The sequence below is a fragment of the Anopheles arabiensis genome, chromosome 2, assembly GCF_016920715.1.
Source record: "Anopheles arabiensis isolate DONGOLA chromosome 2, AaraD3, whole genome shotgun sequence".
NCBI lineage: Eukaryota > Metazoa > Arthropoda > Insecta > Diptera > Culicidae > Anopheles > Anopheles arabiensis.
The window spans coordinates 109100368-109119471 of record NC_053517.1 but is presented as its reverse complement, the minus strand read 5'-3'; the positions used below and the strand labels follow the sequence as shown (position 1 = coordinate 109119471).

The window sequence follows — 19104 nt, the reverse complement described above, 5'->3', positions numbered from 1 at the left end:
TTTATTTTTTTAGCTCTGAAAGACGAAAATCAAGATTCAATAAAAGAAAGCTCCAGAAATTTTATATATTTTGTTAGTATTTTCTTATTAAAACGAGATTTGACTTTGACTTTGAGATTTGACACTTATTCTAAAGGTAGCGTCAAAATGGCCCTCAACAACGTTGATTGTGAAGCAATGCGGCCCGCGAACTGAAAAGTTTGGAGACCCCTGCTCTAGCACACCACTGCTCTGGTCATTCTAATCACATCCCTTTTTTAAATAAATCCCATCAATAACATTCACTCTGTATGCGATCCCCAAGCGATCCCCTTTCAGGCACGTCTGGGAACACACACACACACACATCAGTAACTAGCAACATTCATGCGTAAAATTTAACAACTTTCTATTGTTTGTGTATAATAGATTGATAGTAAAATATACCCCGCACCTCGCCCTTTAAGTAACCGTTCCGTTCTGCATCATTCTTGTACCATCGATTGCATACATTAAAGTCTCTTTATCATCCCGCTCCCGGCTCTATGCAGTAACATTGCCCCAAAAAAAGTGAACTGAACAACAAGCGTGCTCAAAGGAAAGCATGACGTACGTGAAACCAAATTCCCATATGACTAGCATGAAAGCATTCCCTGTTCCTTGTGCCGCGCTTGTCCCTTCTATCCTTGCATTCGTCTATTAAAATTGGGATTATTAGAATCGTTCATCTCACTACACTCTCTTGCTACAGCAGAAGGGAGATAGAGCGATGGAGTTGGCTCGATAATGTCTGTATATATATAGGATAAATGCGTAATTATGCGTGCTCTTTTCGCAAACCACGTGCGCGAGTCCGTCCATCCATCCGTCCGTCCGTTTGGTTAAAATTGTGTGATATGAAAATTCGTACTTTGAAGTTTAGCATTTTCCTCGAAAATATAGCTCTCCTCGCACTGGTTAGTTAGGACCCGGTCAGCCAATTCGACTGTACAATGTGTGTGTGTACGTGTGTGTGTCTCGGAGGGAATGTAGAGACATAAGGAAAGTGAGGGAAAGTGAATCAGAGAGAATGTTGAATGTAGAGTTTCAGCACATCAGCAACACCAGCAGCAGCAGCAGCAGCAAGACCACCTAATAAAATGGACCGAGCGTCCCAGTACTGGGAATACCATCCGCATTGTCTTCTCATTCCCAGTACCGAGCCAACGGCAGCTTCTATGTGTGTGCTTGTGGTCACTGTTAACGTCTATGCCCTAGCCCTGGCACACACGCCTTACAGATGGCTCGAATCGTAATCGGGGATGTGATTTAATTCCGTTTCACGATTACTCCAGCGGAACAGTGGCGGTCCGTTGCTGAAACAGTACTTCATCTGCAGCGGTTCATCGTTCTCCACGTAGTACATCAGATAGAAGTTGCACATTTCATCCTCGTTGGTGGCACTGTAAAAAAGGGCAGCAACAGACAGACAGACGTTAGTAAATGAAAAGCTTATCAAACTCCTCCCCTCGAAGTAATTACCCAATTTTCGTGATGCGCGTCCGATTGCTCTCCATGGTGCAGCGGGCAGCGAGTCGATCGTTCTTGCGAATCGGATCCCGGCTCTCGACCGGATAGAACATCTGTGGCGTCAGTGGGTCACGTTTGCCGAGCAGCGTCCACTGGTCGGTGCCGGCGTCGTCCTTTCGAATCCGGTAGCCGGAAACCATTCGGCCCAGGCTGTGCGTGTGCGTACGGTAGGCGAACGGATGGATCACCTTGTCCTCCTGGATGTCGCACAGCGTGTCCATGTGTTCGGTTGCCATCGGTGGGATGTAGCCGGCCGTACCGAGCAGGATGACACCGGCCTGCTTCGACAGTGGTTTCGTGGTGTAGTGGATGAATATGCCCGAGTCATCGTACGTGGTTCCATCTGGCGCGGGGAGAAGGGATAAACGTTAATTAAGCTCTAGATAACACATAACCCGCAAGGGGGATCGGAGTAGGACGAAGCTTAAAATGAATGTAAATTAACGAAGCACACAAACTAATTGGACGAGGGACGACCCATCTGTTGCATACACGACTACCAACCAGTAGCCGGTTTTATTACTTTACACTCCAAAGAGTACGAAGCTTTATGGAGTGCAACGTAGCTTCTGCTTTTCCTCTCATCAACAGGGCACGTGCGAGTACTCTTCCTGGAGCATCCGGTTGAATGAACAACATGCACTGCACACGACAGCAGCCGGACACTCACACTAACACAAACTCAATTGCATTATTCACAATCGAACGATTTTCCGTCCACAATGGGAATGCAACGCCCGGGGTGTCGGATACCACAAAGGCCACAACATTCCAATAGCTGGATGGAATTTTCAATTCGAATAAGGAAAACTTTATAGCACGAGAGAAAGGAGTTCGTTTCAATGGAAAAAATAAGTCATTATACGGTAAGATAAAGGGGCAAGACGTTTCCATCAGGTTTATGTTTTGACCTTCAACTCCACACTACTCCAGCCCTACTCAGCTCCAGCCGCATGGAACACGCACCAATGGTACAGCCCCTTATCTTTACATCCTTTCGTCAGTGCAGTTCCTGGAGCGTACCTCATGAATGATTTATCGAATCACTGCTGCTTGCTGTACCCCAACCAACCCGTGGATATCAAGTCTGCCGATGTCTTGGCTTTTCAGTGGCCTCGGGAACGATTCCTAGAGCACGTAGTCTCGCAACTCGAAGCTCCAAGTTTTCAAGGTCCCTGAGACGACCATCTTGGGAATTCTGGCTTGGGGATGAATTACAATAGCAATAAATATAGTTTCACCGAACGTCTTGTGACGCCCGCTTCAATACTGTGACATGGAGTGGGATTTAAATGTAGCACCGAAACCGTATCGGAGCGTAACTGACGAAAGGCGGAGACAATAGACAGGTAGCTTAAACCTTCCACCAACTTGGTCAGTAGTATACAGTAACAGCTCACTTTCTCAAGCAACATTGAACTGGCAATGTCTAAAAAGCTAACAACCTACACCGCCACCATTCATTCGCTTTTTGCTTCAGGGCTGCTCATCGGCGCCTTTCTGCTACTTGACTTTTGCCGTGTCTCGATGATGGTGGTCGTGGTCGTTCGCTTGCTTGAAGAAGATTATCAAATGGTTCCAGGAAAAAGGGCACAACAAGTAAACCCACAACCCCGGTAACGGTTTCTGGTTACTGAACAAACACTACCAGTACAGCCTGCGGCGAGGCATCAACAAGGCTAAGTATGGCTCTATCTCAGCTCACTGCCATCCGTTTTTCGCGCGAAGTTTCACTACTATTTTGCCCATTAAACCTCAATTAAAATCTTACCCACGTCTCGAGAATCGCCTTACTTCCAAACATTCTTCTCCGAGTTACTTTTCAACATACAAATCCTCCCAAAAATGTGCACTTTAGTGTCAATCAGTTCGGACGGCAACGAAATGATGTCTTCAACAATAAGTCCTCTCCGCATTTGGAGGATTGTAGCATTGATTTACATTGCTTATGGTGCTCCGTGACCTGAAGACACCGGCAGTTGAAGTTGCAAGGAAGGACGTTCGGAAGTTCCGGAAAGGGTGGTGGTTGGTAATATATTTTCGCCCACTCCCTCCTCACCGCTTTGTCGTACACTTTTTTTCCGCAAGACATTTCAACAGGTGCCGTTCGTGACAGGTTTGAAAAACACGATGATAACTGCGCGGGACGCGAGAGGTTCGTGAAAAAAGGAATGCAGTAGCTTTTGTCAAACCACAGAGAGAGTGGAGCGAATCCACTGCGTGCATAATAAAATATGAATCGTTTTGGCAGGCGAACTGTGGTGGGTGGTGCACATCCCCTTTCTGCCGGATGGGAAATTGTTTCCTCTTTTCCGGTGGTCCTACCCGGTGGTCCTGGGTATGTTCTTCTTTTTGCAGGTACTAACAATGAGCTTCCACCGTAAACGACAGCACAATTAATTTCTTCCTCCTGTGTTGGTTGAACCCACCAACCATTCAGTCCTTTCCACCATATCTTCCCACTGGGGGAGAGAGAGAGAGTGAGAGAAACCAAAAGTTATGACTTGCGGATCCAACGGGATGGCAAAACTTTCCAATCTACCACACCAAATTTGCCTCCGGTGGCAATATGCGTGAACAAACTTTCCCAGCGAACACCAACACGCTGCAGGAACTCGGAGGAGGATGCCTCCTCCTACCTTCAAATTTTGGGTTACTGTTTTTTTACTACTCTTTTCGTCATTTTCCACCACCGGAGCTCTCGAATATTGAGCACACGTTCGAGAAGCTACTGTTTGGTTAGCTTTTCGCTGTTTTTCCTTTTGGCCTGGGATTGCACAAACCGCGTATGTCCTTTCTGGTACGTTCCGTAACGAAACCCTCCTCCTCCCCCTACGATGGGATGGCCTTTGTGTCTACCGGTTGGTACCGGGATAAGCGCGTAGGTAGCGATGGCATTTATCTCGGAATTACCTGCCACCTACACACGCATTACGACACAGTCGGTCGTCGCGCGGGCGCGGTTTATCTCCCAACTGGTAGGAAAAGCAGTTCCCGCAAGTGTCTAGCAGCAAGAGAAACACGACCCACCTCCCTCCGCAGAACTCAATTAAGCACGCTTCCTCCTCCTGCCCGCCAAAGTGGAAAGCGCAATGGAGTCCGGGAGGGGGCCCCCGGAGGGAGAGTCATAAAATTTTGATTCATTTCTAACCGCTGGCAGCGCTGCGATCCTTCAGAGCATGCGGTGGGCAAACCCCGTCCGTGGGTGTTTGTGCAAATGGATTTCACAACCTCCGAGATGAGATACCTCCCTGCGCTCTTGGGTGAAAAGCCCGGTTGATTTACCACCACCATCAACTCTGGTGTGCGATTTCCTCCCTTGTTCATTTTAATGTGTAAAGTAACACTGCAAGTAAACAACCTCGCGTTCGCTGAAAGCCGTCTACGTCTACGTCAGGAAAGTTTCGATAAACAAACAGGCACAAACCACACACACAGAGCTTGAGGATTTACGGGGGTCTCTCTCTCTCTGGCACCACATGATTTACCTTTGAACTTATCGATGTGGGCATAGTGGACCTGCAGCACAATGTACTGGATCGGCGAGTCCTTGCCGACCTTAAAACCGACGCCTTCCGGCAGCTCCAGCTTCGGTGCGTCACGGGCCCACGCGTAGATAATTTGCGACGGTGCGCCACTTCCGCAGGGACTGCCGCTTTCCTCGCTACCGCCCGCCATCTCACCGCAGTTCCTGCCGAAATTGGAAAGAAACAAACAAAACAGTGACAGCAGCATTGTTTAAAAGCCCCGGGAACGCTACTACTACTTCATCATTTTGGAGCGGTTGTCATTTTTGGGGGGAAATATTGCTCCCCATTGGCCGTCCGGAAGCAACTTACCATACAGCCGATTCGGAACCGGGTTGACCGCAGCCGTACAGTAGCATATGGTGCGCGGTGGCCATGGTGGCGTTCGGTTCGAAGCCCACTGTTGGGGGAGAGAAAGAAAGAAAGAAAGGAATGGGAAAGTATGTTAATATAGCTAATAGAGGATGGGTTGTAGACGCACACAACACTTACCGATATAGTAGCTCTTGGTGTAGTCCACCTTCACCGGTGTGCAGAGGTAGAGTTCGGGCTGGTGGGGAAGGGGAGAAAAGCAAACAGTCAAAAAAGAACGGAATTAGTACAGGCAGGAACCATACACATACAATTTGTCGGCACAGTTAGACGTAGTTGTTCTGACAAGACAAAGTTGGAATTGATTCGTCGAATCCAATGAGTGTGTGTGTGTGTGTGCATCTCATTAGTAAAATAAATGGTTTCGTTGTTCTCAAATTACCGTGCGTCACATTTAGGTTTCCCACTACCGGAACGCATTTAATGTTATTAAGCGACAAAACAGCGTCTGTTCCTGTGAATATTTCAATAAATTGACAAAAAATTGAACCACACATTTAATATTAATTTCCCCTTTTTGATATTTCTATCGGTTACTGTTCCCAGTACCAATAAAACGTTGACTTCAAACAACTCGGAAAAAGCTCAAAAGTGGCTTTTTGAGTGTTGCGACATTATTGATTATCGGACCCAGCGTTTATTAATTTATCCCCAGCGTAACCGCAAATCATAAAATGGCAAAGTTGAAGCCGAAACCCACCGAAACCATCCCGTTTTGATTATCCCGGGAGGAAAAGCTGTTTATTTTCCATTTGCGCGTCAACAGCGAACAAGCGCAACGCTCTCGCGCAAACGATGGTTCGATTAAAACATTATACACACCAAAAAAAAATCTAATACCACCGTGTCCATCGTCTGTCGAAAGCTGCCACGCTTAGGCGACGAGATGGATGCTTTTAATCAAATGAACTCTGCAGTATAGCCCTCCCACCCGCTCCCTTGGGACCGGTACCTGTTGCACGAGGATAATCTGCGCATCTTACGCGGACGACGGGGCATGACAGCAGCAGCAGCAGTACATCATGCTGGCGAAAACCTAAATTGAATTCACATTCACTGCCACTCACCATTTGCACACCGACCAAAAAAAAAAACAACCCCGCTCCCCTTGGTCTCCCTCTCTTCCCTGGAGAGCCGAATGACGTTCGTTCGTCGAAATAAATTGAAAGTAACAAGGGGGAAAATATCTCGGGAGATAACGACGTACAACGAGGGAAAGCTCCGTTCGAGAACTTTCTCAATAGAGAGAGGGAGAGAGGGAGGAAGAAGAGAGAAACGCCCTGTACCTCCCCCTATCAAACACAGTTTAGTCTTTCCATTACACCGAACATGCCACAGGATGCCAGACACGAAAGGCAACCCGTAATGTATCGCAGGGAAGAGAGCAAGCAAATGCTGTGCTATTCGGAGGAATAAATCCAGTCTCATCGTCCACACGGCACATTCCGGAACGCACACATCCGCCCGTCGCACGACCGTTCCAACCCACGTATGGAATACATTCATTTGCTAACGATCTCATATTGCTTTGTGCCACGCTCTTGCTCGCTCGTGCATTTCTTTGACCTGCAGGCTCCCGGCAGCACTTTCACTCGAGGTCATATGCGCTGCGGAGGTCAACAAGCTATGCCACTCCCTTTGCGGGGGGGGGGGGGGGGGGTGGTGCAGGTTAATCGAGGTATAACGGGATACCATATTTTGCATACTCTGCGCTGATCAGTTCCATTCCCCAGAACCCTTTTTGCTCTCCTCCTTTTCTCGAGCTTTATTGGATTTGGTGATCATATTTAACAACAAAAAAAAGCCCTGTATCAAAAGGACATCCAATTTGTGAGCTAATGGGAGTGGGAGCAAGGAAACGACCCGCAGAGCAAAATGGTCACTAATGGCGTAGCTTATGGGTTAAATGCGGAGTATGGTTCACAGATGGAAAACACATTTTCAAGTTCATTTTCTACCGGAAGGACATGACCCCGCATGGCCAGTACAACTAACAGGACTTTTCCCAGTACGATTGCACAAGACTGTGTTTGAATCATCGGGAAATGGTTCGATGGACATCATCGAGCGATTTAAAATTGAAATGCCACCCGGTTCGATAAAGGTCACGCCGGCAACCAAGCCAGGTCCTGATATTTGCGTTCCAATCACAATCATCAGCAACCGATTCAGTGCGGGAGTTAATTATTCTCGCGGGATGTGATGCAATCAAGCCCACCCCGGGGAGAGTGGGAGTAGCTTTTTCCACAAATCATTCACCAGCAAAGTCTCCCCTGTACAATTACACCAGTCGGTAGCATTCTGTAAAAAAAGGGCAAGAAAAACGAAAATCCCACGTAGAGCGGGGGTTAAATTATTCATTTCGACACCTTCGGTCGTGATTACGGATAACGATAAAAAGGACCTTCATCCACAGGGATCCCCCTACCTCTTCCCCACTCAGGCACTCAATCATTGTGCCAAGAACCATACAAACTTCCGCTCGTGGGACGTGAAGCTACCGAAGCAAGACTCGTTTGTCTCTACCGTGCGCTGCAGCGCTGCAGCCCTATGGTCCAGGGGGTTTCTTTTTTAGCCCCTCGTATGGCTGGCGTCTGTAATACCAGCCAACACCACCCACACTGGCGTAAAGTGTGATCGTGATTGGGGAAAATTCCAAGGAAGAGGCGAGGGAGAGCAGGCAAGCAAACCGTCCGTTTCACTAATTTCCATAATTAGCCTTATCTGCCCACGGAAAATTTAAGGATACGAGGAAATGAAGAAGCAACCGGCGGTGCTAGTTTTTTGTAGCAGCGAGAATAAAAGCGAAAATAGATGGTAATTAAAAATATTCTCCGTCAACCGGTGGTTAGGAAAAAAAATTGAAAAGAAAATGGCGCTTACTTTTGGCGTGATATTGAGGTAATTACTGGCGTTTTTGTCATACCTAGGATGTTATAAAAAGACACTTTTAAAAGGAAATTCCTACAAAGTAGCTGCTGCGCAGGTAAATTCGTGGAAAAGTGTAATCTGCTCAGGAAATAGTCCCTTGGAAGGCAGTACAGGAAAAATCATTGCCAAGTGCCATGGCGTATGTTACACCCATCAATCGCAATTCCACGAAATTGTTGTACCATAGCATAACAACATAACAAACAGTATTCCATAGCATTCCATTAACATTGCAAAAGCATTGCCTCGCGAGAGTATATCTGTTCGGGGGGAGGGGGAACGGATTCATCCAAATTCCGGTACACTCTCTCCGGGAGGTAAGAGAATCAATGTACGCCGCCCTCAACAATACGGTTCTCTATAATTCAGACATCCATCTGCGGAGAAGGGAATGGATTAAATAACCTTCCGCGTACGTGACACTCAGGGGGATGTGTTCGGTGGGATGGTATGTACTACACATAGCTAGGGTAATCAAAACAACTAAAGCAAAGGGAGCAATAGAGCCCTTTGCCAATGGATCGGATTGAGGGTTACTACCTTTGCTTGTTTATCCTTGTAACAGGGCGTTTTCCGAACACGATCTCTAGCAAACTTCACAGTCCATTCTTCATGCAATGCTTGGATCAGCCACCATACCATATCGATGGTCTATAATTCGCCAACACAAATAGCAGCTCTGGACAAACAAACCCGTTCGGGTTGTTGTGGTGATGTTTTGAGTATGGCCGCAAAAGCTCCCACCATAACCTGAACCCACCCTGAATCGTACCATCAATCCAGTCTCAAAAAGCATCCAAGCAGGTCTAAAATTAGCCAAACCCTTCCTTCCAGATCCAAAATATCCCAACAAGAGCGCTGGTGAATCCTGCCGAGGCTGAGTTATGTTTGACCGGAAAGAGTGCGAAACAGTGAGAGTGGTTGGAGGATGATGGGGCGCCGGTGATATTTTCCCGATGCTTTCTTTATCCCCTTTCACCCACGAAACACACTCGTCTCGGTGGCGTGGTCCAAAAATAGCACACCACCCACACGCATTGATTCGTTAGAAGATGGAAAATATTGCGCCGGCAAACGTTTGCTATGTGTATCTGTGTGTTTTCAGCATGTTTTCCAACATTCCCTGCTCCGTATACGTTTCTCCAACCAGTTCGTTCATCATCTTCGTGGTGGCACAAATCGAATCGAGGAGATTTGCGATCCTTGATGTCATTCGTTTCCTTTCGCGTTCACCATTAAGTGCACACTCTAGGAAACCGGCTTATGCTTTTGCCGCAAAGGAAAGCTGTAATAGATTTTGATAAGCATGTCGCGTGTCGGCGAGATCAGTGTGCCGGGAGCGGGAACGAATCTTGATGTCAACACCTTCTTTCCATTCCGAGCCGGCACCAAACCATTCATCAGTGTGTTGCGGTGCCGGTGTCAAATTGATGGATTGATGAAGCTCTTGTCTCTTGTCTGCTTTTTATTGGTTTGGCGTGCTGTAGAACATCGGAAGGTGGAAGGTGAACGTGATGGATTCTGACAAGCCATACTTGGCAGCTTGGATTCATCTCCTTTATCCTTCAGATTGGAACACACTCGTACAATTAGACGTACGATTTTGACAAACCGTTTATCCATAAATCATGGAACACGTGGCATCGTGTTTTATCAAACAATCTAAAACGAAAAGCTAATTAACAAAAAAAGTAAGTTAATTGAATGCAACTTTGCTTACATATTCTTCGAAATAGTTACACAGTGCAATTGGTCTGTTTCTTTTTCAATTCAATCCCAATGTCCTGTAGAAGAACTGTGTTTAATCTACCCCGGCCATGTTCAGCGACTTCATCGCCATTTTCGTAGCAGCCGTTGCCCCTAGCAACGATCTTCCAGACTCCGCGAGGATTGTTCACCTTCTGTGCAATGCAGCGCCTTCACTTCATTGTGGCAGTTTCAAGCGATAAGTCGTGAACTGCAAATTACTTAACAAAATGTGTCCGAACGAAAAACCGCCGCCAAAGAAGATCCGAGCTCCGATGCATCTCGCGATGAATTTACGTAAGTTAACTGATGTGAAATACAAACGAAAAGCCTTTGCTTTGCAATCGTGTGTATGCTCTATCTCTCTGTATGCTCTCCAAAGCGGGCATTCGGCTGAATAATGTGGGAAACTACATATTCTTACGAATCGATCATGGCCCGCGGGAGAACGACCAGCACCAACAGCAGCAAGAACAATTGCTACCACCACCAATTTACCGGAACAATCACAAGCAGTGTATGCCGAAAGACTACACTACTTTGCCGGCCGGGTAGCAAACGTCATTACCTTGTCGTCAATATTGTACTAATTCATTTCTTCTCTTCATTTATTTACAGATTGTGCCATCTTCATATCGTTACTCGACCAACAGCTGGCAATTGAAGCATTACGAAGCCAACGTAATGCTCAGGCTCGAAATTGTCGAAATCAAACACAGCGGGAACTATAATCGACGGCCACAGCGGAACGGAGGCAGATAGAAAGATGGACGCAACATCTTCACTCGTATCCTACAGACTAGATCCCCACTTCATGTATTGTACTTCATGTGTAATTAGCTACGCGATGCTTACTTTGTTAAGCAGCAGTTTAAATAATATTCAATCGTAGCCCTATTTGCAACCCGTTTTCTTTCAAAAATGTGGGATTTTTACCAAAAATAGCCCTAAAATCTTACAAAACTGCCATTGCTCACAAAGCCAAACGACGCCTGGGTGACAAAATACACATCCAAGGAGGCTTCAAATGTTCTTTTTACGAAAAAAAGACGTGCACAGCGGGCGCGTGATTCCTAGAACTGGCTAGCGAAACAAGTTTAATGTCAGCCTTGTAGGTATTTCTTTTCCATGCACTGCCTCCTCTTCCACGTTATTACTGATAAAATAACAACCCTGTTGTTCCATCCCCCTGCATTTCAGTGCTCTTCGTCAGGATTAGGGACACAATGCGAGCGACACGTGTGTGATACATCTTTTTAAATTATTCATGCATAATTTGACAACTGCTGGTGGGGCTTTCACGGGGAGCTCTCTTTGGTTGTCCCTGTCCCTCCCGCTCCCAAATAAAAGCTTTTCACTGTCCCATCTTTTTACGTCCCAGCATAGAGCATAAAAGAAGGACGAACAACTTTGAATTGTGAATATTCATCGTCATGCATATGCTTCTCTCTGCGCCATAGCCTTGAGGCACTTCTCAACCGATCGTCTAGCCACAATCCGGGCCGATAGAAGATTTGGTAAACTTTTCCAATGATTATAACCATAATTGCCAAAGTGTTTGTGTTGCTGAGTGTCCTGACCGTTCGAAACGGAGCGAATGAGAGAGAGAGAGAAATCGAAGAAAGGTATGAATCCTACACTCCTTCTGCAAAGGGAGCAACCGATACTCCCCCAGGTGGAGGCAATTTTCCATCATCAAACCTAATCACCCACCGACGCTTTCGGGTTTCCCGCCTTCTTGGGCCGTTTTTCCGGAGCATGTCCGGGTAAAAGGGGTTCAATTAATGACACCCAAATTATGACGCCCAAAAAGGGATCCCCGTTAGTTTACCTTTGGTTTCTCAGGATCTGCCCCAAAGACACCAGAGTAAAGGTGGGAAAAAGTTTGATAAATTATTAATTCCAGTTAGCTTCCTAAACAAATGTTAGCTTCCTTATGGTTCAATGGCGATGTATTTTCACAATCCGTTGCAGACTAAAGAGAAGTAAATCAATAATCGATACACTCTGCTCAAAAAGGAAGGTTCGTTTGTCCCAAAAAGCCTTCCCAACAAAAACAGTCAGTCAATGACGAACATCATCCATGCCAATCCGTGCCAATATGGCCCGGCACTAAACGCCCACATACGGTGCCGAGAGCCCACTTGTACCGTCGTCATTTCCATCACTCCAGCGTGTTGGCCCTCTCCTGGTGCGCTGCTTCTTACAGTTTTCGTTCTTCTCTACACTGCCGGCAACATCATAATGGGGGAGCTAGCTCTCGTATGAATCAACATCGGAAAAACCTCAACCGCTTCTTCCTCTTTCCAAGTCTTTGCGGTGCTGTTGCGTACGTGCGTAATAACGCCAATGCGTGGAAAATGCCGGCAGCAAAGGAAAAGAAATAGCAAACGCTGTTGGTTTTCCTTCTCCCTGTCTCGCTCTGTTGCTGACGTCATAGCGCGCGGGTCGTGTGATGCCGGCGTCCCAAAAATCCAAAAACCCTCCCCCGGCCCTGGTGCCTGGACAATCTGGCACGAATGCTGGCGTGGTGCCAACACGCGCGCGAAAGAAAGTGCCCGTGTGTGGTGTGTGTGTGGTGCGTTTACGTGCGTTCCACTAATTGACGACGTGAGTGAGTGAGCGGCTCTATGCGGATTGTGCTGTTTGTCGATATACACACAAACGTTTAACAATTGGAAGGGAAAATTGTTCACATTTAGTTCTGCCGTTTGCCCGTGGAAAGGAGGAATTCATTCATACATTGTACAAAAGAACATTAAATTCAGAATGGCCCTTTGATTGGCTCTTTGTCGCATGTATGACTTTTCTCTGTGTACGCTCTAAATATTCACATTTTCATTGTTTCATGTCTATTTCATGGTGCTTTTTAAATGTGTTTTCTAATCATTCTAAAAGGAAAACCATTAAAATAGTGATTTCAACGTACATCAAACGCAGCGTGACAACAAATTCACGATGGACCAAATGGAGAGAGGGGAAGCAAACTGGTCGGAAAAAGCGGATTTTTCACCCAACCTGGCCACAACACACACACAGAAACTTTTCGTGCCGTCATCCACCCACGCTGCGCTAGGCTATTGAAAAGAAAAGTTTGCAGAAACAGTGGGCGGATGTGGGGGGCGATGGGGAATGAATGGAAATGTCTAAAAATAGCTTCAAAATTAAATTTCATGCACGGTTGTTTTTTGTTTGTGCTCATGCTCCACAACCACCCTGATGCATCATCATCGCCATCATCATCATGAAGCGTTACAAGCAAACTGTAACGACGAATAATGACGAGCTTTGTTTTAGTGTGCTCGAGTGCATCCATCTCTTATGCCAAAATGGCTACAATGTAACGGCTTCAAAGTAATGGAAATTGTTTGAAACACGGTGCCACGAACGATAAAGGTAAAGTACCATCGGTCCACTCCGGATTGAACCGAATTCGACGACTCTCGGACTCGGGCCAACAACAATTATCCAAACACCCTTTTCACTGTCCAACTGAGACACTCTGTCGATGGCAGTGAGTGGCATTGAGGAGAGTAAAGGTGATTGACTATTAGCTTGATTGAAAAGAGCCAAAACAAACGCCGGATCGACTGGAATTCCGCCCATCGATTGAGGCCCCCGTCCGACTCTAATTACTTCGCTCTAACGAACGGGAACGAAAAACACGAAGAGCAACAAAGTGGTAACTTTGGTGCGGGACCAAAGTGAAGGAAAACTGGAACTGGGTTGCATCTGACAGAAATCTGTAGTTTGCTCCTGGTTCTACGTCACGTTAACAAGCGCACGACGGAACGATGGTGAAAAGTTTGAGCCACTTGCTCGTGCCACGGGAGCAGGTTTCTTCGTTTGACTTAACTTCTTGTGGGAAGTGTATTTTCTGCTCTCTTTGCTATGTGAAGAAGTTTGGAGAGAAAGACTGCTGTAACTTTGAGAAGCTAGTATTCCGACAATGTCATACAAAGTTACCCTTTCATCAAAGAAATGCACTTACGTCACGTGTGTGCAGCCATACCACGAACACAAACACGAAGAACAAAACAGTCTCACACACTCCGTCGACACAACCTTTTCCCCTATCACGAATATCGTCGCTGTTCATGATCGATCCCTGCCCGTGTCCAATAATGCTAATGTTTATTCTATTGATCAAAATCGAAACAAATGAAGATAATGTCTACCTCCGCCCTCCGTCGCCGTTCACCCCCGCCAATTCAATTAAACAAACAAATGGCTGATTGAGGCTGATATGCAGCAAATGAACACATATGTATTCCTAATTGAAGGAGGTTCTACCCTTTCTTGTGTGGGTCAGAAGAGCAGTAAAATACGTACATCGTAAGCAAGAATTGATGATGGGCGAATGTACTGTTTAATTAAATTTTAACCCAGACAACAATAATATCATTCCAATTGCAAACTATTTACATTCGATTTCCAAGCCTTCTGACGGTTGTTGCCTGTAGATGAAAGTAACGGACAAGTTTAAACTGTTTCAATTTGCTAGAGCGAAATGTAACACTTTGTTACTAATTGGACAACCATTCCTATAGCTCCAGTACCGAGATCGTGCGCCTTTGACGCGAACACCATTGGCAAGATGCTGCTCCTAATTCTGGGAAAGGGATCCACAAACACTCCAACCCATTTGCTAACCGATGTCCAATACCACCGCCTTTGGATCGTGTTTGTAGAGAAGAATTTCCCCTTACTTTACCTTTTCCAACCCATCTACCGGAAGAGCACACAGTTAAGCGTGGCAGATGCTCCGTCTCCCCTTGCCTTCCACAGCGATAGAATGTCGGAAACGATAATCATCTGTGCAAACAAGACCGGCTTGACCGGCTCGTTGTTACACCGGGCCCTTTGGATTGGAGTGGGACTGGACTGGTGACGACCAAAACAAGAAGGTTCTGATTTTGTGCCGTTTCCGTTTCGGTGAGAGTGACACGTTAACAGGCAGGTAGTAGAAGAACCGGTGTTTAGGGAAGGTTTTCTTTTAAAGCTTTAAAGTGTCTATCAAGTAATCGAAATTTCCAGAGTCTCTACACTCTAACCACACTGAAGGTGATCTAGCGTCTTACACTTTTACTCAATGCAAGCTGTGTGTCCTATTGCCCACACCCCGACTGCACCCTCCCAAAAGTGAAGGGCGATTGATCAATGTTCTAGATTAGGCGCAACAACTAACGCACTGCGCCACGTACACACAACACAGTTGAGCGCAAAACAACGCGCACAAGTGTCGAAGTGGTTTTGGGCCCCAATGGACACATACCCCCAAACAGCTGCTTGTTTTGTTTGGGCTGTGTGGTTGATTTTGTTTGCACAGTTTCCCCCCTCTGTGAAGAAACGGTTCCTCAGATTCTGATAAGGAACTTTCAAGTGCGCGTTATGAGTCTATGGCTAATTTTTCATTATCAAAGGGGAATTACTAATGGGGAATGAAGCAACAAAACTGCACCTTAAATCGAACCAATCGTTTCTAATTTTCAGTTTAAAAGAATTTCCTTAACGATTTATGTAACTGCAACACCACTGAAGGAGCATTATCAAAAACCCATCCCTCACCCTTACGTGACCCTGAACACATTGTGTGCGTGTGTGAAATTGCGCGTAGGCCGCATCTTATCATGCCTTCTCTTCCCGTCGGTCACAAAACTTGACGCAAATTCGCTACCATATGGTACGGTTGCTTCGACCTTCCGGAACAATCTTCTCGACACGTCCCCTTTGGGGCAGAAAATTCGCAGCCCGTGTGCGCTTTCCATGGTTGCCTTTGATGCTCTAAAACATTCTAAAGAAACGGTATACTCTCAACAGAGGTTCACACTTGCAGCATTGTCATACCTTGTACGGCACGACCTTCGGCATCAGGAACGGGAACTTGCCGACCGGATAGTTTCCGCCACCCTCGGGAAGCCCGCAGACCGCAACTGCCAGGGCGGCCCAGACCATCACCGACCACCACAGCGTCATCATCCTCGTCGGCAGCGGACGATTGCTCTTTTGGTAACTGCTTTTACTGTTACTGTCGCTGCTGCCGCTTCTGCGCCTACTTTGGGAACTGCTGGTCGAGGTGTGGATGATTTCGCTACTGTCGGAGGATGCTGCTGCCATATGGAAGCGACTGAACCGTGACGACACTCGTGGATGATGCATTGTTTCACTGTTTAGCACTGTCGCCACACACACACATACACATAGACACTCACACACTGCCTAACGTGTAGGCAACCTATGGGGAGAAGAGTGGGAACGGAATGATGAGAAGGGAGATAATAGTTTTACGCACACTGATTGCACGTGTTTGGTCACTTTTGTATTTTGGGCGCGTTGGAAAGGGTGAGATTGCTGTGCACTAGCGATGCACACTACAAGCGCGCGAAGAAGCTTTCTCACACACACTGAAGCTTCGTAGCTGGGTCACACTCGCTGGTAACCTTGAAGAGCGAGAGCGAGTGATAGAGCGCGAGAGAGACGGAGCTATCCCAAAGAATTCACTAACAGGTTGAACGCGTCAATGACACTTTTTGCCAACAGGATTCTAACTGGGAATTGTTATGGAAAGGTAATCAAAACCGTACCAAAAAATAACACGGCGTTGAACTGTTGAACGGTACTTTCTCTTCGTCACCTTTACCGTCTCTGTGTTTGTGCGAATGAGAGGGAATCACTCTCCCAGTTCAAACAGCCTATCTCTCCTTTTCGCTCTTGTTATTTAATCTTCCATCTGTGGGCTCATCGGAAGGCTAAAAATAAAGCTAAGCTAAACATGATACTTTAAAACGATACTTCGTCGAAAAGAAATAAAGCGATTTGGATGGGAAAATGCGCCTTTGATCTGCCTGCCTGGTAAAGCTCAAGATTTTTCTAGCACTATCGATGTAGATTCCACACACTCCGAGGCTCTGCAGCTTCCTACTGCCACAGCTTCAGAGAGGTTCGCTTGACGAAGTAAACAATCACCACACATATTGTTGCAATTTACGCTTTGATGCTCATTGGATGAACACAATTAACTCCACAAACTGTTGTTCCTTCACAGTCACGCTCTTTCGCTCGGAACAAAATCTTCTTTCGATGTGCTCTGCTACACGATAAATATGTGTGTTAAATTTCACAAAATACACACCAGCACCAGCAGGTAACTAATTCACGCGGATTTTTTCTCCCAGCTGTGCGGAAGGTTGGGTTTTCCCACACTATCCTTCGGAGCACCTTTTGTACACTACTGCTGCGGCCGCCTGCCTGTACTTTCGCAATGTCAACACAACCAACCTCGCTCGACGCCTTCTTTGGTGAAAGCCAGAGACAGTGTTAGTAGAAGAAGCAGCAGCGCCTCACAAACGCACCAGCACAGCCTGTCGCGCTAGCACGCACGACCGTTCCGTTCGGCGAAAGACAACATACAAAAGAAGCTCTCTGCCAGGCCTCGCGGAACAGGTTAGCTTTCGCAGCTTTTCGTTCTGCGAAGTTTGACACATTCTCAAGCGTCCCCAAGCAGCAAAACGGAAGCTTTCCTGTGTGCCGAAGCGAGAGAGCACGTCTTTTCTCACTAGATTTTGGAGCTCGTATAGCCTGTCCATGCGCTAAAGATTAAGCTGAAACGAGTGGAAAATCTAATATCCATAGAAAAAAAATGAAAGCTCTCTAGCTTTACTGGTTTGCTCAATAGATGGCGTATTACCCACCACTCATCATCATTATATATTGTTGTCCTTTTCTTGCAATGTGTTTCGACAATCTTCATTCCATCATGGCCTATTTGGCCTTTTAACTTTCCCAGCAAAAATCCTTATGAATGGTCGTGTCAAAGTCCATATAATACAGAGGTCGATGCATAGCTCGATTTTGGTCCACCATTTTGAAAGCTTATTTTTGACAGTTAGATGAAAAAGCGTTCACAAACGATTCCAAACAACCATACACTTTTTAGGGCTAATTGTGCGTTTTGTGCTCAAAACTTAGTTCAACTATACATTTCTTTCTCATGAACGTGGCATGGAGTAGTTTTTTCAGTAATTCATCACATAAAAATGACCACAATCAGAAATCTGGCCTCTTAGCTTTGACCCTCTTGAGCTGCACAAGATTTCGTCCTAATTTTGGGCACTGATCTTGTTACAATCAATAATTGTACTATAATTCTATCTTTTCTTGATATTCGTCAACTTTTTAGGTACAATATTACAAACAAACGATATAAAAATGGCCGAAAATGCATTCAGACCACTGCATGCACAACAACTAAAACACTACTAAACACAATGTATGCTACGATGAAACTATTGAAGCTTTTTCATCCAGCTGTCAAAACTTTCCCACGCTTTTTGATCAAATGTTCTGGACGACTCGACCTCTGTATTATATAGACTTTGGGTCGTGTGGTCAGATACCATCGGGGTATCTGGGTGTGGGTATCAACACCATCGACCATTAATCAAATCTCACTTGATTCTGTAAAAATGGTTTACATTGGACTTTAGTGTTTAAACAATTGTATAAAGGAATGAGTACAGAAGGAATGAGAAAGCTCTCCTCCAAGCGAGGAAGCTTCGCTGGTTGGGAATCCCACAAACAGATGGCGCCATCAGCTTTTTTCTATTTTTAGAATGCATGAGTCGTTTGCCGTTTGCTAAACGAAGTCTTTATATATTCCGTTTAGGTTGAGAGCTTGAGTCGTTTAGAACCCGTTTAGTGGTAGTTTAGTGGATTTGTGGCACTTGGGTTGTATGCGTGAGAAGGAGCAGCAATGTGTGCGTGAAGGTCGGTTTGTGCCGTGCTTTTACTTTAGCTGCTGCTAGTGTAACAATTAAAGCAAATCTTATAGGAAATGTTTTTCACATGGGGTGCCTTTGGCAATTGTTGGTTGGGTTGTTTCCACGCAGCGGCTGCCAAGCGTTCGAGATTTGCGCGAGAAGGAAAAAGCTCGGATGAAGCTTTTTCAGGTGTGCGGCGGAAAATGGTAACAGGTAAATAA

The 19104-nt window shown here is 46.0% G+C and overlaps 1 protein-coding gene and 1 long non-coding RNA gene across 6 annotated transcripts; both read right to left on the bottom strand.

Annotated features, from left to right (window-relative positions):
• Window positions 1–213: 213 nt before the first annotated feature.
• Window positions 214–17551, bottom strand: LOC120897302 (peptidylglycine alpha-hydroxylating monooxygenase). Of its 5 annotated transcripts, none has more exons than XM_040302073.1 (7): window positions 17477–17551; window positions 15972–16359; window positions 5568–5625; window positions 5388–5475; window positions 5037–5239; window positions 1501–1891; window positions 214–1421 (listed from the first exon to the last, which is right to left on the bottom strand). In XM_040302073.1, exons 2-7 carry the CDS (start codon window positions 16281–16283, stop codon window positions 1253–1255), a joined length of 1221 nt encoding a protein of 406 aa, XP_040158007.1. In that variant the 5' UTR covers window positions 16284–16359; window positions 17477–17551; the 3' UTR covers window positions 214–1252. The 5 variants fall into 5 exon arrangements, with proteins under 5 accessions (XP_040158007.1, XP_040158004.1, XP_040158006.1 ...); XM_040302070.1 differs by having other exon boundaries at window positions 17257–17541; XM_040302072.1 differs by having other exon boundaries at window positions 17343–17541.
• Window positions 9439–10203, bottom strand: LOC120897303. The gene is made up of 2 exons (XR_005738518.1): window positions 10119–10203; window positions 9439–10053 (listed from the first exon to the last, which is right to left on the bottom strand). It is a non-coding gene; the product is annotated as an uncharacterized LOC120897303 (long non-coding RNA).
• Window positions 17552–19104: the final 1553 nt, after the last annotated feature.

What these genes read in the sequence shown, in the direction of transcription:
- LOC120897302 (XM_040302073.1), bottom strand. Translation starts at nt 16,283, where the DNA reads ATGCATCATCCACGAGTGTCGTCACGGTTCAGTCGCTTCCATATGGCA. An exon ending in CCACATCGATAAGTTCAAAG is followed by an intron (nt 1,892 to 5,036) that starts GTAAATCATGTG and finishes TCCCCGCGCCAG; the next exon opens with ATGGAACCACGTACGATGAC. An exon ending in ACGCGCATCACGAAAATTGG is followed by an intron (nt 1,422 to 1,500) that starts GTAATTACTTCG and finishes CCTTTTTTACAG; the next exon opens with TGCCACCAACGAGGATGAAA.